This window comes from Amphimedon queenslandica, unplaced genomic scaffold (assembly GCF_000090795.2).
Source record: "Amphimedon queenslandica unplaced genomic scaffold, v1.1 AMPQUscaffold_13490, whole genome shotgun sequence".
In the NCBI taxonomy this organism is placed as follows: Eukaryota; Metazoa; Porifera; class Demospongiae; order Haplosclerida; family Niphatidae; genus Amphimedon; species Amphimedon queenslandica.
The window spans coordinates 50,199-77,021 of record NW_003546274.1 but is presented as its reverse complement, the minus strand read 5'-3'; the positions used below and the strand labels follow the sequence as shown (position 1 = coordinate 77,021).

Here is a 26,823-nt window from a genome sequence, read left to right as displayed (position 1 = left end):
TACATGTATATATATGTACACGTGTAAGGGCTCACATATACAAATATAAAACTTCCTTTTACGCACACAAAATGACACACAATAAGGTATAATATGAGATCTAAATGAAGTTAAATGTAACTTAATTCGGATTGTGATGCATTATGACAACATCCTTTGGATACAAATCACACCCACTTTACATTGTAGGTGCATGTGACTGATAATATAGTACTAGTGGGTCTACAATAACAGCAAGAGTACTCTTGGTAATAGTAATATTAGTACATGTAGAGTAGGAACTAAGTGGGATGTGACAAATGGCTATCTATTTTATGTAAAAATCTATAGCTGCTGTGTTAATTTATTGTTTGGTAAACAAAAATGCATGCACATACACAAAATTAATTATAAATTATAAAACAGATGTTCATCATCATAGTTCATCATAGCTCATCATTAATTAATACTAATATGATAATTATGGTAGGAGGTAGTTAATTGGAATTCGGCCAATTCAGAGTGACATCATTTTAATCAAATAATATCATTATTATTATTAATAATATTATCATTAATCTTATTATTATTATTATTAATATTATTATTATTATTCCCCTGAGGTACTCATTTCACTAAAGTAAATATTAAACATGGTTGTCCCAACCCTCCCTCCTCCTCCTCCACCTCCTCCTCTGCTCCCTTGCCACTGTGCCCACTAAAATAAACATTAAACAAACCAGAGAACATTATAACATTTTATGTCATTTTGATACGCATGGTAAGTGACACACCCTGCACCTTGTTAATGACTAGTCCCAAAGGACAAGAACTTCACACACAATTTCACTTATATGCTAGCTGGCTTTGCAATATGCAGCACTAAGACATACAGGCTGTACTTGTAGTAAGTATATAGGCATACATACATAATGTTTATTTATTATTTATTTATTTATTTATTGTAATAATTAAGACATAATGTACTATGAACTGTGAATGGTTCATTGCAGTGAAATGTAGCCACAACATTACTGAGTCTGAGTAAGGCCTCAAGCTGTATACTTTATACAGCCCTTTGCTGTATTCCTAAGCAGAAGTAGAATAATTATCTATTAGGATATAATATATAATTATAATATATAGTCCAATACATATGATATACATATATCTATAAATGGATTGGTGGATCACCACTTCTCAATGATTAAACCATATCATTAGCACACTATATGGACTCCTTTAACAGACAACATGTGTTTAAGAAGTCATGCTCTCTTGTTGTCCGGATGGAAGCATAAACTTCATAATATCACACCACTTTATCTCACCCTGCTGCCAATTATCATTGACACTTCTCACAAAATGACATAGACACGATTTTAAAGTCAACATGCGTTATAATATCACACTGCAGTATCTCACCCCATTGCCAATTATCATCAACACTTCTTAACAAAATGACATAGACACCATTTAAATTTAATATATATCATAATCACACCAGAATATCTCACCTGTTACCAATTATCATTGACACTTCTCACAAAATGACATAGACACGGTTTTAAAGTCAATATGTGCTTAAATGCAAAGCCTACAAATATAATTGTCACAAGAAGAGATGAATGGTAGCATGAACCAAGGAACATTATAATCGCACATGCATAGATGTAGTACCAATACTTAACTGCATGCACATAATACTTCCATTTTACATTTAAAAGCAAATTTATAATAAATATACACTAGGCCTGATGCTACGTTAATAATGAAGTTAAATTTGGTTCATTATGAATGTGTCAAAGGGTCAAATCGCCCACACTTTACTGGCCTAGTGTGCATAATATTGTAAATCGACCCTAACAGTGATGAGGCTGTACTAACAGGCAATTGCCCACACAAACGATGCCCTAAGTAACAGAAAGGATGTTATTAGATACAGAAGGAAAAGAATAGCCATCTGTACCAAGAAGCAAGCACAGTTAACACACAATATAATAATATAGTTGTACAGATTAAAAAGGAAGGATAGGATATAATAGCCAACCTTTAGCATGTAAACATAAAAACAGCTTGTTTTACTCTATTTACAGTGGGAGGTACACGTCATGTTGACCATCACAATGTGTCATAAAGGAAGAGAGCCTATCATTAGTACAATAGAGGAAAGGAAGTTCTATATAAGGAAGGAAGCTGAATCCTTAATAGAGAGGAAAGAGATTAACAATAGAGTAAATTTAACGCACAGAGAGAGAGAGAGAGGGGGGGGGAAAGCAAGCACTATTATGAATTATTCTCATTATTTTTATCATCATTATAGGAATTATTGTGTCAAAGTAGTTTGGAATGTTAATTAAGTTAAAACAACAACACAAATGATACTTCATAACAATAACACAATCATTACAACTAGATAATTGACAATTAACATTTCTTTAAAATCAAGCAAGCAAGTAGTCGCCTTTATTAAAAATTATAATTAATTTTAATAAATGTGTAATTCCCATACTCTATCAGACTAACTTAATGAAAACAATTTCAGTATCAGTTTGTTTAACTTAAAAATGAGTTATGTAAATGTACATGCATTAGAATATATATAGGAGTACTTTAATCACCATCACACATTCATGCATAAAATCCCCTTAAGCTGTTAAATGAAAGCATGATGGAACGAGCATAATTGTGATCACAACTTCGTAGCATTAACAAACACATTACGGAACAAATGACACTTCATAAAAGGACCAGCAATAACAAGATAGTAATAACAAGGGAATATCTCATAACAAAATAACAAACTTTATCTCATTAATTATCATAAACAAACAAAATGGAACCATGTTTCAAGCAATGATAAAATTTTATCAGGAACAGAAAAGCGTTACATGTATATACCAAGCAAACTGTGTGTGTTTGTACTAACTGAAGGTATGATTACTAACTGGACTAAACAAATATACCAGGAAGGAACTCTGAACACACAAAAAGTGCCGTAATTAATACACACATAAATACATACCTGCATACATGCGTATACATGCATGTACATACATGTATACATGCACATGCATGTACATAAATGCATACTAAGTAGATCTATTATATCAAGTGATCTTCAGCTGCCAAAGAGACAGGAGAAGAGGCGTCAAAAGATAAAATATAGCCATTACAACATTATCAATAGAACCCATAAACTTCCTCTCTTTAACTTTGGTCTCTAATAAAGCAAATGAACACAATTCAATGTACATTAGAAACACATTAGTAACAGACACTGGCATACTATAAACTACACACATGGTCCCAAAGCAGGCTAAGTGAGCTAAACAGTGAGCTGACAAGTACATGTACATGTACATAGAATTTAAAGCAACTTTAAAAATTCATAAAAAATCCAAATTTGATCAAAATCAGTTCAAAGTTGAAACACAGCATAAGTACATGTATGTGCATTAGAAAAAATTATTAAAATGGAGGATTTTCTTCTTTTCATTTTTGAAAAACTTTAGCCAAAGTCGCAGTATTATAGTACAGTGTGCTTGGCTCAATTTTTGAATGACTTTGAAAATTCATAAAAAACCAGATTTGATTGGAATAATTTCAAAGTTGATACATAGCATATGGACATGCATATGCATCAGATAAAATTATAAAAATGGAGAATTTTTTCCTTGTAATTTCTGTCAAAATTCCCTGTACTATAGTATTGGGTCTTTGACCCTATTTTTGAGCAACTTGACAATCAATTAAAAAAGAAGCTGCATGAGCATTATGCCAAAATTCTATGGGAAGCCCTGAGTATACACTGCCTAGTAACATGGAGTATACACTGCCTGGTAACATGTAGCATACACTAGCTGGTAACATGGAGTAAAACCTGGTAACATATTAGTAACATTGGTAGCATGTATGTAGTGTAAACTGGACAACAGGAAAACTAGAGGAAAGACACAATCAATTCTTGTTAGTATGAGAGAGAACAGAGAGAGCATTCAATCACTATATACACAATCCCAAAGGAAGTATCTATAGACTATAATAACAACTGTAGAATTGAATTAAGAAATGTATTTCGACTAAAAGGTAATTTATCATTATTGTAATATCGTCATAGTTTATTATTACAAATACCTTGAAATAAAATACAAGCTATTATCAAAAAGGGAGAGCCCCAATAATAATTGCAATTGTTATTATTAATATTGTATTATTATTATCATTATTATTGTTATTTTATTATTATTATCATTTATCATTAATTTCATCATTTCTGTGAAAGCTCAGTTATGTAATACTAACATAACAAAGTCTAATGGGTTATGCATTGGGGATGATACATGCTATATTGACCAACTAAACGTAATGAACTATGGAATGTAACATATGATGAATAGGGTCTAACCTTGTACAGTAACAGGTCAGTAGACAGTGGGAGAGAGAGAGTGGAATGATAAGAAGGAAAGAGAGAGAGGGGAGAGACAGAGACAGAGACAGAGAGACAGAGACAGAGAGGGAGAGAGAAAGGGGAGAGAGAGAGAGAGAGAGGAGGGAGGGAGAGAGAAAGAGAGAGAGAAAGAGAGAGAGAGAGAGGGAGAGAGAGAGAGGGGAGAGAGAGAGAGAGAGGGGAGAGAGAGAGAGAGAGGAGGGAGGGAGAGAGAAAGAGAAAGAAAAAGTGAAAGAAAAGAAGGCAAGAGAGGAGGAGAGAGAGTGTGTGGAGGAAGGAGGAGGGAGCAAAGGTGACAATTCAAAAGTGAAAATGATCCACAAGAGGAAACAGGGAGAGGGTTACAGTGGTGTGCATGTGTATCAGTCATTGAGAATAGAATGAATAAAGAAAGACTGTAATGGACTCAAGGGATAATTAAAGATTCAATAGCATATAATGTAACCATCCAAAGCAATACAGTATAGAGGGAAAGTCCACCACCTCTGATCTGGATAGGGAGCTCATGAATTATTATATGATGTACATATACTACATTGCAAATAGATACATGTGCTTAGCACTTATGCATGTAGATGTTTTTTCAGATATTGATTTTTAAATGGTTCATAACTTTAGAAATTTTAATCAGAATCAGCTCAAACTTTCATAAGGACACCAATAAGTATCAGAAAAAAGTGCAATAAAACTTGGGGTAATTTTCGAGTCATCTTTTAGAAAAAACCATGGACTATTATAGTCCATGCTCTTTTTGGAAAATGGCCAAAATTGTGACACTTTCTTTAAATGCTGATACAAATATTTTGATACTGAACACATATATAGAGTATATTAAAGTGCATCAATGACTACAGACATTTGTAGACAAAACATGCGAAACACAGCGTCATACATACATATATGTACATGCATACATACATGTACTATACAGAGTAAATTTCAAAGCTGCAGTTACATAGTTGACTCAATTACAATGTGATTATAGTGTCCAGCAATGGCTGGCATATTACACTGATGTCTCATTAGTGGGAAACACACACTGGTATAGGCACAATAATGATTAGCAAGTATTCAGTAATGAATGAGCACTACCAACAACAAAGTCTTGGTGTGTTTTATTAAACTGGTTTCTGTTATCAAACACAGAGGACGGACACAGAGAGGGTGAGAGGGAGGAGAGGTTGAGAGATATAAAGTGTACAAATTAAATATAATCATTGTGACGTGTATCTGAATGCCATAGATGCTTTGTTACATTTACAAAGTAAATTTGTTTGCCTATATTTAATTATCATTGAAGTATTATTATATTATATTAGCAGTAGATATTAACTCTAACTGGGCTAGCTTGCCAATGCTGGTCACAAACTCTTTGAGATTAAAAAGATAACAATAAAAACATTGTTGTTATTATTATATAGCTACATTATAATATAAGGACAAAATTAATTGCTACAGATTATAACAATAAATTAGCTAATTCTATACACAGAAATGTCTCTGATTTGTTGTGCAGTTAAATGCAAGACTAAAGAGGATATATGTAAAACTTGAAGTAGTTTTGAGGCAAAATAAGGCTATCATTGAACACACAAAAAATGGTACATGTGTATGCTTTTCATTCCAACCAGTCGCTTTAAGAATGTTTTCTCATAGAGGGTGACAATCACATTGCATAGTTCTCTCATGATGTTAGTATACAGCATATCCTAATAAAGTAACCATGTATACACACAAACACAGTAAGAGACTGTGTACAGTTCTCTCAAGAGGATCTAATTGGATTATCAACTAAAGGATATGAAATCGCCCTTTGTGTACAAATATGCACTTAACAATGATTTATTAGCTTATGGGATAGGCATGGGGCTTGGAAATACCTGCCCAACAACAGAGAAAAGTAAAAGAGAAAGAGAAATAAAATTGAGAGAGGGAGAGAGAGAGAGAGAAAATGTAGTACAAATGTACAGCTAGCCTAGCATACCTAAGTGTAGTAACATATCCCCAGCTAAAGTTCATGCATGAGTGGTATCACTGGTATTAGGTAAAACAGGACTCATACATCTCACATATATGATCATGTTCATGGTCATGGCCACAGACAACATGTCTGTCTGATTAAAATAATATTAACAGAATTAATATCATCACATGCATGTACATGTATGGTGCAGGAGTACCCATAAAGGAAGAAGTGGGAGAGGATCAAAGGAAGACTATAGAAACTAACACAGGAGGGAAATGGTCATGCAGCTGGTGTCACACATTTTACATGCTAAAAATTTTATGCTAAAATAATATGGTACATATTATATAATATACACACAATGTTCAGTTGTTATTGATAATTCAATGCTGACATTATTTTGTAAAAAACTTTTTCATTCTTTTTGTTTTTCCAACAAGAATTAAATCCCCAAAATTACGAAAAAACATGAAGCATATGGATGTGGTCTACGAAGTTGGATTTCCCCACAAAAAATGAAACCCTCTATACAGATAATACAGTATATTGATATTGTAATCAAATCAAATTACAGATTAATGGTGTCTATTATTAAAGAAGTGACTATCAGTATCAGATAAAATACAGACACACACATAGTGCAGGACGCATGATACAAGCAGCAAACTCATCAGACATTATAGAGACATGATAGAGACAGCTATCCGTCCAGTAAAGACATGATAACTTCAGTTTCACTATATTGTAACATATAATTCAAGCAGCAGACACACACACACAATGCTACTTAGATTAGGGACAGTCATAATACTTAATCATAGCCTATCCATTACACACAGGCACATTAGCTAATTGAGAGATACAGTAGAAGAGAGTTGGGAATACCTAATAGTCATTTAAAACATGAAGCAAGCAGCTGTTTCTCCCACACTAGATCATAATAAATTAATACAACCACTACTCATGACACATGCACTTACCATTGTTATATACTGGGGCCAGATGATCATTATATGACTGTTGTTGTTGTACAGCTGGTATCTTCTCATGTATGTATTTTGAGAAAATGAATGCATGGGCTGATACTATATACAATACTGTAATTTTCCTGTATAGCTGTAGGAGAAAGAGAGAGAGAGAGAGAGAGAGAGAAAGAGAGAGGGAAAGAGAGAGAGAGATTCAAAAGTATATCAACAGTGATTGTGTATTAGGTAAGTATAATTAATAAATAAAAAAACTATACAGAGGTATGACCCATACACATATGTCTATAATGAGATTCATTCACTATTGTGTGAAAACCACAAAAATGTAAAAAGTGACGCCCACTAGTATAAACTATTCAAACTGCCTCCTTTAAAACGTCACAGCTGAGATTCTTATGATTTGCAGCACAGATTAATTTCAGTATAGCCCTTTGCACAAAACTTGCATCAGTCTGATCATGTAACTTCATAAAAATATTAAGTTAAGCCTATGGCGTGACTAGAACTGGTGGTGGCAAGTTTTCTGCAAAAGGCTGTACAAACAATTTTTGAAAGGGTGTAGGCATACATGCATTACCCCTGATGATTTATAATACTACTTTAATTAATAGGTATACGTGATGTACATACAAAAGACAAAGAAGATACACTGCATTCACAAATCCATCTCCATACATGTTATTGTACGTTACACACAATTACTGACTCATTACATCTAAAATCAGACAATACAACCCAAGACTAAATAAAATTAACAGTCCTGTATCTGCTATTAGCACGAGTGGATTAGCATCAGTTGAAATGAGACACAAAGAGAATGTCACAAAACACAGACAGAGATAGGAAGGGCCGATATCAGTGCATGCATAGCCAATAATAGTAGCAGACACACAGAGAGAGATGTGTGTGTGTGTGTGCATGTTTAAGTATAAAGAGAGAAATAAAGAGCTGGCGTGACGAATGTAAACAGGATAAAAGAGAGAGAGAGAGGGAGATAGCATAGTAAACATATTAATGTGAATGTAATTTATGAGTTCAAGAGACGGCGAGGAGGAGGAGGAGTACAAATAATATCATGTCAGTGTACAAATTTTGATCATGCACATGCACACTCGCTTAATAACTGGACTTATATTATAATCAGTACTATATATGCCATGCAGTACCTGATATTAAATTCTTTAGGTCCTTTTTGCTGATTGCTTTATTTGTACATGTACAATATATTAGCTATTAGCTCACTTGTGGTTTTTGAGAAAATTTTAATTTTAAAAACTGTATAAGTATAATCAATGTCATACGAGATATACTAAGTAAGTTAAAGAAATTGCATCCAATGAAAAGTACACTAATTTATATTCAAAGTTTCAAATCAATACCTGTAGTATCAAGACTTCAATCTTTTCAAGTATTCATTAGTACTTTTTAGCAACCATTAAAATGTTAACAACTCAAAAAGTATTAGCAGCAATTATAAATTTTTTAAACACCACTTTGATATAAAAATCATTTTACTAGTAATAAAGTAGGTGGCATTTAGCACCAATTTGATCGTGTTATGAGAGTTTAACACAAATTTGAGTCTAAATTTTAAAAATCCTTTTACTATTTGATTGCGTTATAAAGCTGTTTACCGGTTATAAATTTGTTTACCATGCATTATAGATTTGTTTACCACCAATTAGTCTAGTAATAAGCGAATGGTTTATGACATAAAAATGCAACAATAAACAAGATTTATTCATTTTCATACATTTAAGCAAAGTAAACAGCATACCATTTACCTTAAAATTTTTACAGTAACTTTAATGCTAGATTAGAAAATCAGATTACGCATTACATGTCAAATTTAATAATACATGACATAGTCTTAATACATAAAAATTAAATCACACACAATTTTCAGATGCAAAAATTTTCTACCACACAAGCTTCAAGACAGCCGGTAACTAATTGATCTCTCCCCAACAACTATTGGGTATACACAAAAGAGAGAGAGAGAGAGTACACCAAAACAGCATCATCTTCAAAGAATTCAAAACATAGTCTGCCTATAGTATTGATGACAGATGGCAGAGAGTGAAAGAGGGGGACAAAAGATGATAAAATTTGAAAAATTTCCCAAAGGCCATTATTAATATGACACAGAGTTCAAGTGTGTAATACAGCACTGATTGAAGGTAGCGTATAGCCGAGAGGTAAGCTAATGCAATATACAACAATGAAGGAAATGAATGAAGTCATGAATGATGAATGACAGTGATGTCCTGTATAACGGCACCCAATATATAACAGTACAGTAATACAAGAAAGGGTCAGGCATGACGAATACCATTCTTTCGTGCTGACCGGTAATAGAATATGATTAAGTTTAATCAACCATTATTAGATCAGTGACATTATAGACCAGGTACACCATTAGGATTCTATATCAAATAAAGCCTAAGGCTATGAAAATCTGAACCAAACTCTATAGAGATATACAGAACTCTTTATCTTCCTTTATCTCTATCAAATTGAAAGCAGCCCTCACTGACCTTTCCCTTCCTTTTACTCTCCCTCCCTCTCTCTCTCTCTCTCTTTAAAATTCACTCAATGTAAACAGAGCAATCTACACACAGTCTCTACTAATGGAAAGAAGAAGTACATATGTACCAGCACTTGATCCACACAAGATAATAACAATCATAACAACCACAAATTAGCTCAATTATATACACCACTAGTAAATACATGGACTAGTAAATAATACTATTGAGTAGATTTACCCTCTCTAACACACCAGGGCCATGTTCATTGCTCAGGAGAGATGGAGTTCCTGCATTATAGCAAAGAGCAATGGGAATAAACACAGCGAGTCTGACCAAATATGGTATGATTGCTAGCAAAATTCTCTTCCTCTACCTCTCCCCCTCTCTCTTTCCCTCAGTCATGGAGTACAATAACAAGAGTAATAATAGAAATAATAATTATTGTACTATAGTGTCGTTAGTAAGTAACTATATCATGTTGGTTCACACAACACTTTGTTGATAGTTATACACACACACCAGCACATCGTCACAAACAAAAATATGTGTTTATACATCTGGTACATGTACTGAAGTACTAGATTCTTAACACAAAGTATTATTATTAACATTATTATTATATTATGGTAAAAAAGTACATTTCTACATTAGGTGGAGTAGGACCACCTGGTAGCTGACGCAAAATATAATCAATAAATATAACAGAAATAATTGCATCCAATCCTTGTACTCCATGGTAGATTGGGCAACCAAATATCATAAATACTTTATTACTTTGAGGAGAGAGAGGAGTGCAACACAAGTCACCTACCACAACAATTCTAATAGTAAATAGAGAGTAAACCACATAATGTGAGTGTGTGTGTGTGCGTGCGCGTGTGAGAAAGAGTATATGTAAATCAAATAATAGAAAATGGAGCGTGTGTACATGTACAATGGATATATAGTATATACGTATTTGGAGAAGGGAGTAAACCCCACACATGAATATAAGCGTAAAAATTATTCCCATGGAAAAACAATGCAGGTAGTGAATATTGCAATATTTGATTTTTAATGAAGTGGCTTGGATAAGGGCCAAAGGTTAGAAGGGATCAGATTATAATGTACTCAGAAATTTCGCATAATAATTGAAGAGTGGATTTTGTATAGCTTTGAAGCAGAATATAAAGTGGCTATCGAATTTTAAGAAGATAGAGTTGTACTCATGAACATTTTATTATTTTAAATTCAAATAAATGCATCACACACACACACACACACACACACAGGTTGAATAGTAGGTGTGTAATAATAAATAAAAGATGATTAAACTTATTATTGCACTGATTAAACTCGTACTGCACCTAATAATGAATCACTTCCTATTCATACATGTTTGGCGGCACTTTATGTCAAGGAAACAGCTAAAGGCATAGCAACTACAGCACTGCACTCTACAGTATACGTAATGAAGCATAAACACAATGCACTTAATTGGGTATCATAGAGTAATTAGAGGCTTCGGGTCAATGAGCAATTATTATGAACTTCCTATAACGAGAGACTAAGTGTCTAAGTAAAGAGGTAGGGCAGTCATTATGAATATAGGAAATTAATATGGTGCCATAGAGTTTAGATAAGGTTCGCCAAATATTCACATACACACACACACGTAATAACAAAGTCCGTAGTAAAGATACGTGGATCAAAAACTATGTGTAGATGTACATGCAGTTCTCTATATTGCAACTTTAAAAATAATATCAACGAATTATAATTATAAAATTGTAGTACCATATTGGGGTTATGTGCCGCATTTTAAAGGTCAGTCTATCAGTCCCCATGCGTAACCAATCAACCAATAACAACTAGTAGGCTAAAATACGGTACACTACAGGTGGTGGATGGTGGTTTCTAACAGCTGCTATTATTATTATACAAAATAATTTAATAGTAAACCAACGATTACATGAACTCAGTGAACAATAATAATCAAACACAACCTCAGAATGAAAGACAATACATGTACATGTAACGTATCGCCACATTATACTAAGAAATCACAGCTCAGTAAAACCAGCCACCATAAAACCAATAAATAATAGCTCCTTTATACTTGCTTTAGTCATAAGAGTGTGTGGAGTAAATGACCAACGAGGCATACAGGGATAAAAGGATCTCAATACATAATCAAGTACTGGAGTCAAACTGTCGCCAAGCCCTTATCTCTAACACTCTGTGTGTGTGTGTGTGTGTGTGTGTGTGGGTGAGGGAGAAGAGGGAGGCTTTGGCATCATCTTCATATCATAACAAATGACGCAAAATCAATATTAAATTAATTGGCTAAAATGTCCGTTACATCATTGTAATAACATTGATGCAAAATACTAAAGAGACTAGTCTGCTACTATGCGACATCATTCATCGTTCCTCTAATTCTACTAGGAAACGTCTATAACTTATTCCCTAGTTAAATATATCATTAAATAGTAAGTGGATAAAGTTCGAGTTAAGAATAAGATGGTTATTGATGTAATAATAGTGAGAGATATCAACTGGTTTAGGAGCAGGTCTGTTACTCCGTTTACATCATGGGCTATTAGATACACTAGGCAATGTATTAAATGCTTCGTTAACCATTCTCAGGATAGAAGAGGAGGAGGTTACAAGTCAGAGCATCACAATAAACCCATATTTATAAAAATGCATTAAAAATATTTTAGTACTGAGACCATAGTATGATTATATGTATTATGATTATATGTATTATGATTAAATACACACTGCCTTGAGGAATGAAAAGTTAATGTTGTAGAATGTACGAGTACAATGTAGGAGGACGATATGCTTGTATTTGATAGTGTGGTATGTCAGAGGCATGTGACTGTGATTAGGGGGTGATGTGAGAAAAGAGTTATGTAACGGCCGGGGGCTTGTGCAAACACAGTGACAGCTGCTGTAGGGACTGTGGCTTATTTTTACTATTGATTAGTATCAGGTCAAAGTTTCTATATGCATGAAACACAAGAACATATAAAATTATTAAAATGAAAAATTCTCTCTATAGTCATTTTTGCCAAAATTTGGCCAAATAGTAAAGTACAAGGGACTTTGGCCAGCTTTTAATCAAAATTTTTTTTTAATTTAAAATAATAAAAAAATGAAATAAAATATACAAATTGTAAAAATTAAAAAATCAAAAAATTCAAATTAAAAAAAATTAATAAATCCGTGCCAAGCAAAAAAATCATTTCTTCCATTGTCACGAAATCTGTGACAAACAAAACCAATTTCTTCCACTGTCACAAAATCCGTACCAAACATTTCTTTCACCATCATGAAAACTGTGACAAAAAACCATTAGCTCAAACTTTCTACGCAACATGAAAACATGTATATGCATCAGAAAATATTATAATAATGGAAAATTTTCCACTTTTCATTGTTGGTAAAATTTGGACAACGACCCTGTACAGGGACTTTAACCAAATTTTTATGTAGCTTTAAAAACTTATTAAAAAATTAATTTGATCGGTTCAAACTTTCTACAAAGCATGAATGCATCAAAAAGTTTATAAAATTGGAGAATTCTTTTCTAGTAATTTTTGGTGAAAATTGGCCAAAATCTCTGTACTATAATACAGAGACTTTGGCTCAATTTTGGAGCAACTTTAAAATTTGTAAAAAAAATCCAAATTTAATTAAAATTGGCTCAAAGTTTATACGCAACATAAAAAAAGAGATTCCTATCCACAATGTACATGGTTTCCAACTTTTAAAATTTGTAAAACTCTAATTTTAATTGAAATAATGCAGCATAAGAGTAATAGTAATAAAAACTTCTCATTGAGTTTTAGGAAGTCGCGGTCTTTTAAAATGAAAGTATCAATAACTTATTAATAATACACATAATATCATACTTGTGGTAGCCAATCTTCACAATTTTCAGAGGAAAAATAGCAATTTGAAAAATATTTGGGCCTTTAAAAATCTGAAATTAAAAAAATACAAAAAAATTAATAAAATTTTATGCTGCACATTTATAGATCTATATTTATGTGTCATTACTTTTTGAAGAATTATTGGCTAAAACTAAGCTAAAATCAACTAAACGCGCCATCTTATTTTTACCACGTGGTTTTTGCACACTTCCGGACACGAGATCCGTAAGACGGTAAGTACAAATTTGTCAATATACAGGTAGGTATCCGGACTAGGGAGTAGGGGAAATTTTAGGGGAAATTTGATATCCTTTATTATCCTACAGCTGGACCTAATGATGGCTGAAGCAGCAGGAGCTGGCATTGAATTTGTAATTGAGTCTAATGATAGTCCTTTATCTCCTCAGATTGAACTGAAGTGTCCTATTTGTTTCGAGCTTCTGATAGAGGACCCACAGCTGGTGAGCTGCTGTGGGCATCATTTCTGTGGTGGTTGTCTGAAGAAACTAAAGAAGAAAGTCTGTCCATTGTGCAAGGAAAAGTTCCAGAGCATACCAGACAAGGGCCACAAGAGATACCTTCATTCTTTAAAGGTTTACTGCCTCAAAAGGTCTGAGGGCTGTGCTTGGGAAGGAGAACTTAAAAATCTCAGTAGTCACCTGTCTAAAACTGGTGACTGTCAGTTCTCTAAAGAGCTCTGCTTGCTTGGATGTGGTGAGCTTGTCTTACGTGCTTTAATGGAAGACCACAAAAGAAACGAATGTCTGAAGCGAATCGTGAAGTGTCACATATGCTCAACTTATACTGGTACTGCACAGGACTTTACCCAGCACAAATTGATGTGCCCTGAGTTGGAAATGACTTGCCCGTTCCCTGGCTGCTCGGTCACTCGGAAGAGGAAATACCTTAGCATCCATGTGTCTATATGTCCTTCTAATGTTGCCAAATGTGGGATGGGTGGAGGTTGTACCTGGTCTGGGTGTCCTAGGGATCTTTCTAATCATGTTCTGAAGGATCATAGCTTGGCATCTTCTAGTCTTGAGACTGCCAAAGACAAAGAGTTGAAGACTCTTAAGAATACTGTGGCTCTTCAAAAATCTGAAATTGTGAGGCTTAACGCAAAAGTTGCTGAGCTCAATTCTAAAGTGAGTAACCAACGGTCTACCCTGTCATCTCAATTAAAAACAATAAAACAGCTCAAGAACGAAATAGAAGAGTTTGAAGCTGAAGCTGATTTTAGCGATTTAGAGCTCATCCCTCAAGACGTTGTACTTCAAAATTTTAGAGCGTTGAAATATAAAAACGGTACGTTTTCTAGCGGTGTCATATATTTCACATCTCCCCCGTCTGGCTATGCCATGGAGTTATATGTCTATCCAAATGGTATTGGTTCAGGATATGGGACTCATGTCTCTATCTCCTTGCACATTGTTCCTGGAAGATTTGATCAAGAGCTCGAATGGCCTTATTCCGGAGAGGCAGTTGAAGTTCGTCTTTTTGACAAGTACAAGAAGAACTGTCATGGGAAGTGGTTGAAATTTGATGCGAATTCTTCGGCTGCTGCTTCATCAAGGCCTGATGCCCATGGCACTACTGAGCATGGCTTTGGTTTTGAGCAGTTCATTAGTTATGCTCAAGTCGAAAGATACCTCTTTGATAACGACTGCCTCTTATTTGAACTTCATCCTTACGAAGACTAAATAAAAATGACTTGAACTGTGTCAAAAGTGTTATACATTATTCATTTCTCTTACCATGTGTATCATGTGTACTATTATTGTTTGGTCCTTTAGTTATTACTATTGCAGTGCCTTTTATACAATGTGTCTGAGCACTATGCCAAACCCTGCGGCCAACCATTTCATACAAATGGCAGATCAAATTAAGCACTGTTCAATGCTCATGCAGCTTTTTGTCAGTAGAATGTCGGTTTTTATAATATTTTATGAACTTTGAGTTGATTCCAAGCAAATTTAGATTTTTTATGAATTTTTAACAATATTCAGAAGAAAAATTTTCCTGATGCACATATATATATATATATATATATATACATACATCTTCTTCTACTTTGTACCAACTTTGAGTCGATTTTGATCAAATTTGGATTTTTTATGATTTGTTCAAAATTGGGCCAACAACCAAAGGCTATTTGACTAAGTGGGTTGAAGCATTTCCAGCTGCAGACCAAATCAGTGAGACGATTGCTACCTTACTTGTTAATGAGATAATCTGTCGACACAGAGTACCAGACCAACTGTTATCTGATAGAGGTACTAATCTTTTGTCTGGATTGATGAAGGATGTCTATGCATTGACAGGAATTATAGCCTTCAAATTTTATCAAAAATAGCTAGGTGAGAATTTTTCATTTTAATAATTTTTTATGATACATATACATGTCCTTATGCTCTGTATCAACTATGAGCTAATTCCAATCAAATTAAAATTTTTACGACTTTTTTAATTTGTTTAAAAATCAGAATGATCAAAGGCTATAGCCTTAGGTTTTTGGCCCAATTTCATCAAAAATGAAAAGGAGAAAATTTTCCATTATAAAAATTTTTTTTCCTGGTATGTATACATTTCCTTATGCTCTGTATTAACTATTATTATTTTTTAATTTTTTAATTTTTATAGTGATTTTAATTTTATTTTTAATTTTTAATTTTTAATTTTTTAATTTTTAAAAATTTATTATTATTGTTTTATAATTTTTTTTATTTTAGATTTTATTTTATTATTTTTAATAATTTTTAAAATAATTTTATAAATTATTATTATTATTTTTTATTTTTTATTCGTCATTTTTAATAATTTTTTATTTTTAACATTTTTAATTTTATTATTTTTTAATTATTTAATGTAATTATTTATTATACCACTAATAACAACAATAACAACAACAATAATAATAAGAGGAGGGGAAGAAAGAGGGAGAGAAGAGAAGAAAGGACAGAAGGGAAAAGAAGAAAATAAATAAATAAGACACAACTAAAGGAACAAAATAAGCATTTAATTATTTTTAATTTTTATTTCAAATTTTTTACTTTATTTTTTCTCATTTTAATTTATTATTATCATTATTATTTTATAATTTATTTTATTTTATTTTATGTTATTTTTTTTCAAATTTTTTTTTCATTCTTAAATTTTTATTTTGTATCATTTTAAGAATAATAATAATTTTTTAAATTTTTTAAATTTTCTATTATCATTATTATTTTAATTATTTTATTTTATTTTTTAATTTGTTATTATTTTTTATAATTATTTTATTTTATTCTATTATTTTTTCAAAATTTATTATTTTTTAATTTTTTTATCATTTTTGCTTCTTTCGTATTTTTATGCATTATTTTTTATTTTTTAGATTTTTAATTTTTATTATTAGTTTTTATTTTTGATTTTTATTATTTTTACTTTATTTTTTATTTAATTTTAACCACCAGTTGGTCTGTACAGATATTTCTGGCATTAGTGAAGCTTGCTTTTGCTCACCCCAACTAAACTGTAATGTTGTTTTTGTACTGTATAATAGGATAAACAACATGGCATATAAATACAAATGGTGTTGTCTCATTTGAGTTCTTTGTCAAGAAAGGTAATTTAAATTAATTAAAGCAGCAGTTGCCTTCATGACATCATGTGGTCTTTGTTATTATATTCATCATCATCAGCGCCATCTCTCCAGCATCAGCTGGTACCTAAGATTACTATCATCATAATTACTCCACAGTACAAAAACTCACTGACCATGTGACCAGCTTTCATTATCCAATAAAAGTAGAAATTTTGATAATATTGATAAAAAGCTCCAGTCGCTTTGGTAGCTTTACCAGATGGAGGATAAAGTGGGACTCTCTTAGCTTTGAGATATTGCTGGAGATTAGGCCATTTAAGTTTCTGAATCCATGCTAGAGTGCCTTATAATTAATAATGTAATAATCGCAGTGTTCGTTAAGTCCTATTATACCTGGTGTATCAACAATCAGATCTAACTGTCCACTGTACACAACAACATCAATGTTAGAAGACAGTAGTGTATCAACTACAAAATGATATTAAAGCCATTGCTGTTTTTAAGTACTCGTGACATACCATCAGCAATAACATCTTTCATGAAATCTTCACTTTGATAAGTGAAGACTTTACCAGATTGGCCTTTAAAATAAAATGGAGAATTAAATGTATTATATAAACAAAAGTAGCTCCAATACCTCCCCAAGTGACTTTCTCCGGTATATTTAGTTTCTTCTTAATCTGACCATTCATCAGCTCACCCAACTGATCTGCATGCAGTTTTGATATCTGTCTCTTGCTTATCGAATGCAGTCCTCTTTGATCTCTCATTTTTTCATCAGTATTGCTATTGTGCTCCAGTATATTGTACACATTGACATTATCCGACAGCTTTACAAAAAGACAGTAACTGATTAAATGTGGATTGTATGTACATGTACCTCTTCTACAAGATCTTGTGTTTCACCCCACAGAATTGTTGAGTTTTTTCCTTGACCAGCTAATAATGCATCTTTACACTTCATTGCTTTCTCTTGTATCTGAGCCAATTCATTTTCATTGATAAGCGACTATACAAAATGAGCATAAATAAGTCAGTCTTTTCAAAACAATAACACTTACTGTTGCATAGAGATAAGGCCCCCATGTTAGAACTGAATCTATTTAAAGACAAAAAGGAAAATGTAGGAAAAACATATGTCTATACTGCCATTGTTATGATTTGGCCTGTAGTAATGTCCAGGAGAACAATGCCTGTTATTACTAGTCCTTAATTACAAACTTGCCTATGGGAGATATCCAACTGTCACCCAATGCAACGCCTTTAAAGTTCACTTGAATTTTCCCTGACTGTATAGCCTAATATAACCATTCGAAACTAATTAATGACCTTTAATCATAAAAATTATTTACCGAATTAAGGAGCACACCAAAAGCAGCCGTCATTTTCCCGCCATATGATTCAGAAAATATATAAAATGGTAATGACTATAAAGAGGGAACAATACTACTGCATATAGAGTGTATTAATTTACTTGAAATATTTCGTGTGACTTTAAGAAACTAGCAAACAATGTCAGTAAATCTTGAGCTATTTCTGTAACATTGGTTGTCAGTAATTTATCCTCATCGACATAACTGTAACCAGTGCCAACCGGATTATCAACAAAAAGGATGTTCACTGATTGAACCTAACAGAAAGGAATTTAAATTCATATGGGACCTCAGAGTTTACACACTAATCATTAGACTGTTAACTAACATTGCCTAAAAACTTTCTTGGCTTAAACAGATACACTACACACCATACATTGCATGTATTACAAAGGCAGGCTTAAATTTGTATTGTGTTAAGAGCTTGCAGCCAAAAAATTGCAAAATTTACTACAACCATACACTGAAGTCAAGCTATAACTCTACTATAATAGTAAAGCCCAGCATACAACAGGTAACTTTGCTGGCAATAGGATGTGGTCAAGCCATACATTGCCAGTAGTAGGGAGCACTTTCTCTTCTGTACAGCAAATGTATGATAAATTGATTAGACTAATGTATGATGGCTTCATTATACCCAATTTGTTGGTCTTTGTTGCAAGTCAACATCTAGTGGTCCTATTTCCATAAAATTTCCAAATCCAGTTGAAGAGCCACCGGGCCCACCCTGAAAAATGAATTAAAGAGAAAATGTAATTTTATGCTTCAAGTACCTGCAGCCACATGACTAATGGCTTAGTGTCCCTGCTGCTTTCTGTGCTACAACCGTACAGCCACCAGAACATGTGAGCACCTGGTCGGACATCAACATAAGCCCAATCTTCATCTGGTATAACGGAAGAAAGGACTGGGTTGTAGCTGCAAAGAGCAAGAGCAAGGGCAAGAAAGCTCACGCTGAAAAACGACATTGTGTTAATAGACTATCTATGAATATTTAATGATAATGAGAGGGTGTGGCTCATTAAAACGTAGCCATAGCAACAACATAACAATAACTTTACTACACATTACATTCCACAGGACTCTTTTTAAAATGCCTCTCTTTTCTCGCTCGGGATTCAAATCGGGAAAGAAACCAGTCAAGAGGAAGTCATTCTCTATTGGTAACTTATCCTCACTAGATGAGACCACATATTCCATCAATGACTTGAAACTGGACAGTGCTGGCCCTCTAACCATGAGATTGTCTGGACAAGAGCTTGTCTTTACTAAAGGACAATGGGTGCTAGGTAAGAGGTGGGGGATGGTTGATTTATTATAAAATTCTTAGTTCCTAAAGATGGCAGTACACCTGGCTCAGCTACAGGGATAGTTGAAGCATCTCAACAACTTCAAAAAGAAAACAAGAGACTTCTGGAAGAGAACAACCTGTTAAAGTACAAAACTGAACTTCTACTCGACATGCTAGCCTTGAGCAATGCCGACAACTTTAATTTAAAAGAAGAGATTGAGTCTCTCAAAAAAGTCAAAAAGAAGACAAAAAAGAAACAATGAACAAAATTGTAAAATTATTTTTATCTAAAATGTCAAGCCTTGAATTCATGCTAAAGATCTTTTATTTTCAAAAGTCAAGGAGCTAAAAATTAAAAAAAATTACAATAAAAACACCACTGACACACATGTATTAGTCTACTATCGGATCATGTCTTACAAGTTTTGGAAGGACTTTCTCAAAATGCTGAAGCTCTACTGCATCAGATTGCTCAATCTTTATTAATCAAGATAAAAAGATAATAACACTAGAGCTAGGCAAAAAAGTTATTTTCACCTTAGCTTGATCAATTGTCCTGAACACTGTTTCTGTGATTAAAATTAATAAAAAAATTAATAGATCTAGTGTTATTGTATTACCTAAAACCAAGATGTCTACATACTTTTTCATCAATTTTAATGCATCATTATTAACTATAGCAAAAAAGTAAATGATATTTATCCACTTTTGTCTAGTCAACCTTTTGTCTTGGAATCTGAAAAGTTTGACTTTAAAATTTGAAGGACAGTTTCCTATTAATTATTAGAATAAATTCTATATTTCCAAAAGAATTTTTACTTGTCTCAGACTAAGCTCTTTATCCATAAATCTTCATAAGTTTTATTTTTTCTTCTGCATCATTGAAACCACACCCTTTAACAAATTAATTGATAGTCCAGCCCACTCGTTCAGTGCTGATTGCTCACGTGATCTCAACGTGTTGTGTGAGTCTGTGAGATTTCAAGGATCAAGTCAACAGTACTTCTCTCATGGGAAGGAAGAAGAGAAAGAACCTAAAGCCATGGTGCTGGTATCCTTTTACTAATAACCTACATGTACATGTCTTATAAACCAAAGAATTCCCCGTGTCAGTCAGATGGGCATTAATTAGAAAACACAAACTTAACTCCATTTCCAGGTATTGCAATAGAGAATTTGATGACGAGAAGGTTCTGATAGGACACCAAAAGGCCAAACACTTCAAGTGTCACATATGCCACAAGAAGCTATACACTGCTCCTGGCCTGGCCATCCATTGCTCTCAAGTCCACAAGGAGACCATTACCAAAGTACCTAATGCTTTATTGGATAGGAGTATATTGGACTTTGAAATATACGGGATGGAGGGAGTGCCCGAGGAAGCCAGAAGAATGAGGGAGATAGAGAAATATGGTAAGCTATAGATAGAGTGGGGAATTGGCATACATTGTGTATCAAGGTATGTCCAAAGTATCATATTAATGTATTGTAATATCAATGAATTGTATGTGTGTATATATCAATGTGTTATATGTGTATATATATATCAATGTATTGTATGTGTTCATGTTAAAGATTTTTTGTGTGTCAGCACCTAAAAGTAAGCACGCCAATGAATTGTTATAGCCAATAATAATTATGCAAACCATTTTGTATACAGTTTAATTTAATACAGTAAGTCATTCTTTACTAATTAATTTTGTTTGATGTGGTCTATTAATTTTGTGTCATGTTAATATAGCAGTCACTTCATGATCTTTGGCTATAATGAAGAACAATATCCTGCTCTTCTCTACTTGATAAAATAAGGCCAGAATCATTATTGTAACTGTACTTTGTTGTACTTCATAGAAATAATTTGCTATCATTACCATTATTACTCTACCAACTGATCTTTTATCAAACCTTTCATTAGTTACACGTACATGTACATATTTCTGTGGTGGATTACTTCTTCTCTTTCCATTCATTATATAGGCTCAGCTAGTGATGATGGCCCTGATACCAAGAGACTCAAGACTGATGGCCTAGCAGCAGGGGTGAGTCCTGTACCAGTAGGTGATGGTTTATTTCCAGCTGGTCCCCCTGGCCTGTTGCCTGGTGTCCCCCCTGTCCTCATACCTGGCATGCCTCCCATTGTGCCAGGAATGATTCCAGCTCCTCCTAGTAAGACCTTCAATCCTATTATGTTAATGAATTTTGTTGTTTATAGGAGGAATCCCAATGGTCCCTCCTGCAAGGTTAGTGTCTCTGTTTTTATATTTTTTTCCTGATACATATACATGTCTTCATTTTGTGTAGCAAGTTTGAGCTGACTCCGATCAAAATTTGAATTTTTAAAGTTACTCGAGAATTGGGCCAAAAGTTCCTGTACTACTATAGCACAGGGCATTTGGCAAAATTTTATCATAACTGAATGGAGAGAATTTACCACTTTTATAATTTTTCTGATACATATATATGTTCTTATGTTGTGTAGCAAGTTTGAGCTGATTCTGAGCAAAATTGGATTTTTAAATAATTTTTAAAGTTACTAAAAAATTAGGCCAAAGTCCCTGTACTATATAGCACAGGGTATTTTTGGCCAAATTTCATCAAAAAATGTCTATTAGAAAATTCTGATTGTTTCGTTTGTATTTTGTGGATGTCATTTCTCAGATTTTGTTTACTTGATATTCTTTCATGCATACATACACTCAGCGCTCCAACAATGACCCAACCATTATTCCCTAGTGCTGTGGTACAGGTAATGATTAATGATTATCATGATAATAATGACACATTCATTTTTAACTATTTCATTCATGCAGCCTCCTACTTCAGCTCCCCCTATCGGCACTACTATCACATCATCAGATAATTCAGTGGCTACTCATAAAGAGGCAGCTGCATCTGCTGCTGAGAGCATACTAATGACTGCAGCTCTAGTTGTTCCACTACCAGAGAATAGCCTCCTCATGCATCCTAAGCAAGACCTATCAATGGTACTTATAATAAGCTTATCACCAAGCATCTCTTTATTTCATTCATCTTATTAGGAAGAGATAAGGTCCCTTCGTGCCAAGTATAATATTCCTTCAGCTAATTCCATGGTGCATTCTTCATTGTCGTTGTCACGACCTCCTCCCCCTCCAATGGGAGGGATGCCCACTATAAGACCAGGGATGGGACCTCTTCCCATCAGTTTTTCTATTAGACCACTCCAGCAGCCGCCACTTCATGGAGTGATGCCCCAATGAGCAATAGACATCCCACACACATACCAACTACTCATGCGCGCACACACACACACAAACACACACACACAATGTGTAATTGTACTGTAAAAAGAACAAAAGCTTTTTATTAAAGTCATTAAAAATACTAGATTAAATACGTCAGTGGCAAATTACTAATTATCATGATAATTTGAGAATATGGCAGAATCTTTCATAACCTTTGCTTTCATTTCATCAGCTTTAGACTTATCAACATTGTATACTCCAGTATAAAGTGAGGCCCAGGTCAGGTTGTCAGCTTTATTAATCATCCACATCAACTTAGTGACATCAGGTTGAGGCATGACTTCAAGGTTTTGTAGATTATCATTAGAGACTCCGAGATTCTTCCCAATATCCTTCCATTTGTAGGCAACATGGCCTAAGAGAGTTGCTGCATCTCTTGGCCTTGGTCTCTTCTTCATTATGTTAGCTGGGGCTGATTCTATTATACATAATAATAATAATAATAATAATTTTTTAAAAGTATAATAGCTTACTTGTATAAGAAATGGGCACAGTGCTTTGTTTCTTAGTACAATCAATAGCAAGATCTGGAGGATCTAAAATGGGTACAGCATAAATAACAATTTCTCTTCCAATATACATAATTTTAGAAGAGGTACAAGTGATTCATAGTGCATATCATATCGTACTTTTCAGAGTAAAAAGTGGACATGAGTACACATACTGTCCTCCTATTTCTGGAAGTTCCTCTCCGACCTCATCCAACAGGACAGCCAAAGGCTCTTTCCCTTCACTTATTTTTTCGCACAACTTCTTTGTCCACTTCCCTTCCTTTTCAGGAGTGCGGCACACACTTGCTTTGTGGAGACCAGAGACAGCAACTACGATATTTTTAAAGGCTGGAAGGAGGAGAGGTCCTATAGGAATATCGGGAGAATCCTCTGGGAGACACAGCTCAAGAAGAATGATACACAACTTATCAGAGTCCTTCCGTTTCATAAAGAGGCTCACAATGTCGTCAATGTAATATTTCTGCTTGCTCTCGAGAAAATAAATTCGTCCAGTGTCTTCGTCCATCCCCCCGTATCCAGAATAGTAAAATGAGAGGAAAGCAACCGAAGTTGAATATTCATAGCAAGTAATAGCTTTTATGAGTGACGGGAGATTGAAAGCAAAAGATGTGTCGGACTCCCTTGGCAGAGTCTCTGTCACTATTTTAGACAAATCCAAGATTTTGAACCGGAGGTCTCCAAATGTAGTTGCTATATTTCTCTCGTCAGTTTCAAAGTCTTGAGATTTATCGGAGGATGTTGACGTGATCATGACACCATTGTAATAAGTGTTCGTCTGCAAATCATAATCTGTAAAAATATAATAATAATTATGACATTGAATAAAGAATGCACATATTGACATATCCTCATTTTATAAATGAATGTGCACTTCTTCTTACCTAGTTGAAAAAGCTGTCCAGCATTAATGACGTACTGCATCAGCAGAAAATCTTTCTTTAATTTTGCCAGTTTATTTAGCACGGTCCCATTTTTAAAGTCATCAAAAAGTGCTTCTGCCAGTTTATGTCTCCAGGTTTTACCTTTCTCAACATACCCAGGTTTTTGTAGACCAGACGTTGCAATGACAAACCTGTCCACTTTAGGCCCCCTTGGGAGCCTAGGATCACCTATAGCAAGGGACTCATCTTGAAGGGTGATCTCAAAAAACAGGAAGCATGTATAATTATACTCTGGATCCATTAGTTGGCTCTCCTCGTTGCTTAGGATTTCAATCATATCTTTAATATAAAATTTGTCTCCATTTTCCATGAGTAGATAAACATCAGGGTCACAGCCTCCATTGCCCAAGCAATAGAGCAACATAAAATGACAGGTTGAGCCAAAGTCCTTGGGCTTGTTGCAAGCACTTCTTAGAACATTAGTGAAATAATCGTACGTTGTGTTTTTTCCATTCATCTTTACTGGGAATTTGGTTTCTATAAAAGCATCCTCAATGACAAGTGCATCCATCATTTTGTCTGGATCAGCCCATATACAAGCCCCGAAACCAAACATTCCAACACAGTCACGCTGTATACCTTCAAATATCTCTATTGTGAAAGGAAGAAGAAACATGAGAGAAAAAGGAGGAGAAAACTTACCTACACTAGTCGCCATCTTAAACTTGAAAAGAATAGATGGAGGTGTGCCTAGTAGCAAGAGTAGATTATCTACTCTTGCTATACACAGCCAAGAATTATCATCTCTGATACAGGCCACTACCCAAACTGAAAATCAATGATTCAAGCCTGATGTCTATTTTGATACAGCCCTGGCTGACATCAATGTTGAATCATGTCTGTTGCTCTGGCTGAACCAGGGTTGTACTCCAGCATGGTTGTATAATGGATGGTTATCATGATTGTATCATACTAGACTCATTGCTTTGCAGGCTGCCCCAAATCCATGATACAGGAATGTATCAAGGCTGATCCTGATTGATATCAGTCATGATTCAAAGTAAAATTCTTGGCTGTGTAGTAGTGTGGCTTAAACGTAAATATAGTGTTTTAAAACTACATATGTCCGTGTAACACCTGCTCTAAACGTACAATTAAATCAACTTTTTCTTAAATTCAATTATATATTTTATTTATTTCTTTCTTTTTTTCTGGGTGTTGGGACCTTGTTCCCAACATTCCTCAGGACTACTTACTCTAAGTATCTATACCTCATGCATTGCTCCTTTATTCTATGTCCTGTAAAATTGTTTAATAATAATAATAATAATAATAATAAAATTAATTTTAGCAAAACATAAAAATAGTACTGACTAGATCTACACTACATAAATCAAATGTCTACTCAGAGACTCTTCAGATATTCATGTACTCGGTCAGACACTTTGACTCCTTTGACTATCATTACTGTTGGCTGATCTAAAGCTTGGATTACTTGGCTCCAAGTTGGAATGCAGTACTCATCATACAATTTATCAACAAAGTACTCAAACTTCGTCGAATAACTATAACTAATATCCTCCCGTTTCATAAAAAATAAAAGAGGTTGAGCGAATTTCTTTTTCCAGTCAGACTGAGGTACATCCTTTAGTAATGATAAAGCTGATAGGAGCTGCTCCTTAGTTGGAGAACTATCAACTGAAGCACTAACTATTTGAGTTATTACTGAAGGTGAACTATCAACTGAAGCACTAACTATTGGAGTTATCACTGCTGCTACCGGCTTGCTAGGTGAAGATGAATGAGTAGACGTAATTGAAGCAGATTTATTAGAAGATGTAGTACCAAGTACAGGAGACTCTAAACAAAAATTATTAAAAAGGCAATAATAATTATCATTTTTTACTTTTTTTAGACACGCCGCAAGATAGAGACGTAAACATTGGATTACCACAAAAAACCTTTTCTTCCCAATAGTTGTACATTGCAGTGCTCAGTATTGATCCAATGGAGGCTGAAGGAAGAGCAGCTTTATACGTATCAATAACTTCTGTCGTCCAATAA

The 26,823-nt window shown here is 33.9% G+C and overlaps 6 protein-coding genes and 1 long non-coding RNA gene across 9 annotated transcripts in view; 3 read left to right on the top strand and 4 right to left on the bottom strand.

Annotated features, from left to right (window-relative positions):
* Window positions 1–7,285: 7,285 nt before the first annotated feature.
* LOC109580466 (uncharacterized) lies at window positions 7,286–14,030 on the bottom strand. Its single transcript, XR_002184249.1, has 4 exons — window positions 13,963–14,030; window positions 13,815–13,885; window positions 7,376–7,511; window positions 7,286–7,325 (listed from the first exon to the last, which is right to left on the bottom strand). It is a non-coding gene; the product is annotated as an uncharacterized LOC109580466 (long non-coding RNA).
* Window positions 14,031–14,101: 71 nt separating this feature from the next.
* Window positions 14,102–15,657, top strand: LOC105316884 (TNF receptor-associated factor 4-like). Its single transcript, XM_011412143.2, has one exon. It carries the CDS (start codon window positions 14,171–14,173, stop codon window positions 15,533–15,535), a length of 1,365 nt encoding a protein of 454 aa, XP_011410445.2. The 5' UTR covers window positions 14,102–14,170; the 3' UTR covers window positions 15,536–15,657.
* A 1,692-nt stretch (window positions 15,658–17,349) lies between these two features.
* On the bottom strand, window positions 17,350–19,780 carry LOC100636486 (retinoid-inducible serine carboxypeptidase-like). The gene is made up of 12 exons (XM_003384479.3): window positions 19,565–19,780; window positions 19,429–19,518; window positions 18,893–19,048; window positions 18,771–18,845; window positions 18,644–18,716; window positions 18,480–18,517; window positions 18,299–18,427; window positions 18,056–18,248; window positions 17,937–17,999; window positions 17,812–17,886; window positions 17,592–17,761; window positions 17,350–17,542 (listed from the first exon to the last, which is right to left on the bottom strand). Exons 1-12 carry the CDS (start codon window positions 19,757–19,759, stop codon window positions 17,480–17,482), a joined length of 1,320 nt encoding a protein of 439 aa, XP_003384527.1. The 5' UTR covers window positions 19,760–19,780; the 3' UTR covers window positions 17,350–17,479.
* A 46-nt stretch (window positions 19,781–19,826) lies between these two features.
* Window positions 19,827–20,423, top strand: LOC105316879 (protein chibby homolog 1-like). Its single transcript, XM_011412136.2, has 2 exons — window positions 19,827–20,080; window positions 20,122–20,423. Exons 1-2 carry the CDS (start codon window positions 19,885–19,887, stop codon window positions 20,343–20,345), a joined length of 420 nt encoding a protein of 139 aa, XP_011410438.1. The 5' UTR covers window positions 19,827–19,884; the 3' UTR covers window positions 20,346–20,423.
* On the bottom strand, window positions 20,357–20,997 carry LOC109580465 (centromere protein X-like). Its single transcript, XM_019993662.1, has 6 exons — window positions 20,902–20,997; window positions 20,804–20,855; window positions 20,703–20,756; window positions 20,620–20,651; window positions 20,503–20,559; window positions 20,357–20,427 (listed from the first exon to the last, which is right to left on the bottom strand). Exons 1-6 carry the CDS (start codon window positions 20,926–20,928, stop codon window positions 20,413–20,415), a joined length of 237 nt encoding a protein of 78 aa, XP_019849221.1. The 5' UTR covers window positions 20,929–20,997; the 3' UTR covers window positions 20,357–20,412.
* Window positions 20,998–21,015: 18 nt separating this feature from the next.
* Window positions 21,016–23,445, top strand: LOC100632995 (BUB3-interacting and GLEBS motif-containing protein ZNF207-like). Its single transcript, XM_003384451.3, has 7 exons — window positions 21,016–21,133; window positions 21,242–21,495; window positions 22,060–22,248; window positions 22,295–22,322; window positions 22,783–22,828; window positions 22,893–23,066; window positions 23,121–23,445. The coding sequence occupies exons 1-7, from the start codon at window positions 21,093–21,095 to the stop codon at window positions 23,319–23,321; spliced, it is 933 nt and encodes a 310-aa protein (XP_003384499.2). The 5' UTR covers window positions 21,016–21,092; the 3' UTR covers window positions 23,322–23,445.
* LOC109580464 (uncharacterized) overlaps window positions 23,401–26,823 on the bottom strand; it is a 4,433-nt gene continuing 1,010 nt past the window's right edge. Inside the window, exons 1-5 of one of the 3 annotated variants that reach the window (XM_019993659.1) lie at window positions 25,462–25,501; window positions 24,760–25,410; window positions 23,996–24,667; window positions 23,840–23,902; window positions 23,401–23,784 (exon numbers count right to left, since the gene is read on the bottom strand). In XM_019993659.1, coding sequence (XP_019849218.1) covers window positions 23,474–23,784; window positions 23,840–23,902; window positions 23,996–24,667; window positions 24,760–25,410; window positions 25,462–25,477 — 1,713 coding nt within the window. In that variant the 5' untranslated portion in view covers window positions 25,478–25,501 and the 3' untranslated portion in view covers window positions 23,401–23,473. Of the gene's footprint in view, window positions 23,785–23,839; window positions 23,903–23,995; window positions 24,668–24,759; window positions 25,411–25,461; window positions 25,502–26,823 lie in introns of those variants that run through there. The other 2 variants (XM_019993661.1, XM_019993660.1) reach the window with 2 other exon arrangements.

Coding starts and splice junctions, on each gene's coding strand:
- LOC100632995 (XM_003384451.3), top strand. CDS start 21,093: ATGGGAAGGAAGAAGAGAAAGAACCTAAAGCCATGGTGCTG. Junction 22,323..22,782: donor CCAATGGTCCCTCCTGCAAG/GTTAGTGTCTCT, acceptor ACATACACTCAG/CGCTCCAACAATGACCCAAC. Junction 23,067..23,120: donor CTAAGCAAGACCTATCAATG/GTACTTATAATA, acceptor TCATCTTATTAG/GAAGAGATAAGGTCCCTTCG.
- LOC105316879 (XM_011412136.2), top strand. CDS start 19,885: ATGCCTCTCTTTTCTCGCTCGGGATTCAAATCGGGAAAGAAACCAGTC. Junction 20,081..20,121: donor TAAAGGACAATGGGTGCTAG/GTAAGAGGTGGG, acceptor TAAAATTCTTAG/TTCCTAAAGATGGCAGTACA.
- LOC100636486 (XM_003384479.3), bottom strand. CDS start 19,759: ATGTCGTTTTTCAGCGTGAGCTTTCTTGCCCTTGCTCTTGCTCTTTGC. Junction 18,428..18,479: donor GGCCTTATCTCTATGCAACA/GTAAGTGTTATT, acceptor CATTTTGTATAG/TCGCTTATCAATGAAAATGA. Junction 18,249..18,298: donor CACAAGATCTTGTAGAAGAG/GTACATGTACAT, acceptor CTTTTTGTAAAG/CTGTCGGATAATGTCAATGT.
- LOC105316884 (XM_011412143.2), top strand. CDS start 14,171: ATGATGGCTGAAGCAGCAGGAGCTGGCATTGAATTTGTAATTGAGTCT.
- LOC109580465 (XM_019993662.1), bottom strand. CDS start 20,928: ATGGATAAAGAGCTTAGTCTGAGACAA. Junction 20,757..20,803: donor TTCAGATTCCAAGACAAAAG/GTTGACTAGACA, acceptor TTTTTGCTATAG/TTAATAATGATGCATTAAAA. Junction 20,652..20,702: donor TGTAGACATCTTGGTTTTAG/GTAATACAATAA, acceptor TTTTAATCACAG/AAACAGTGTTCAGGACAATT.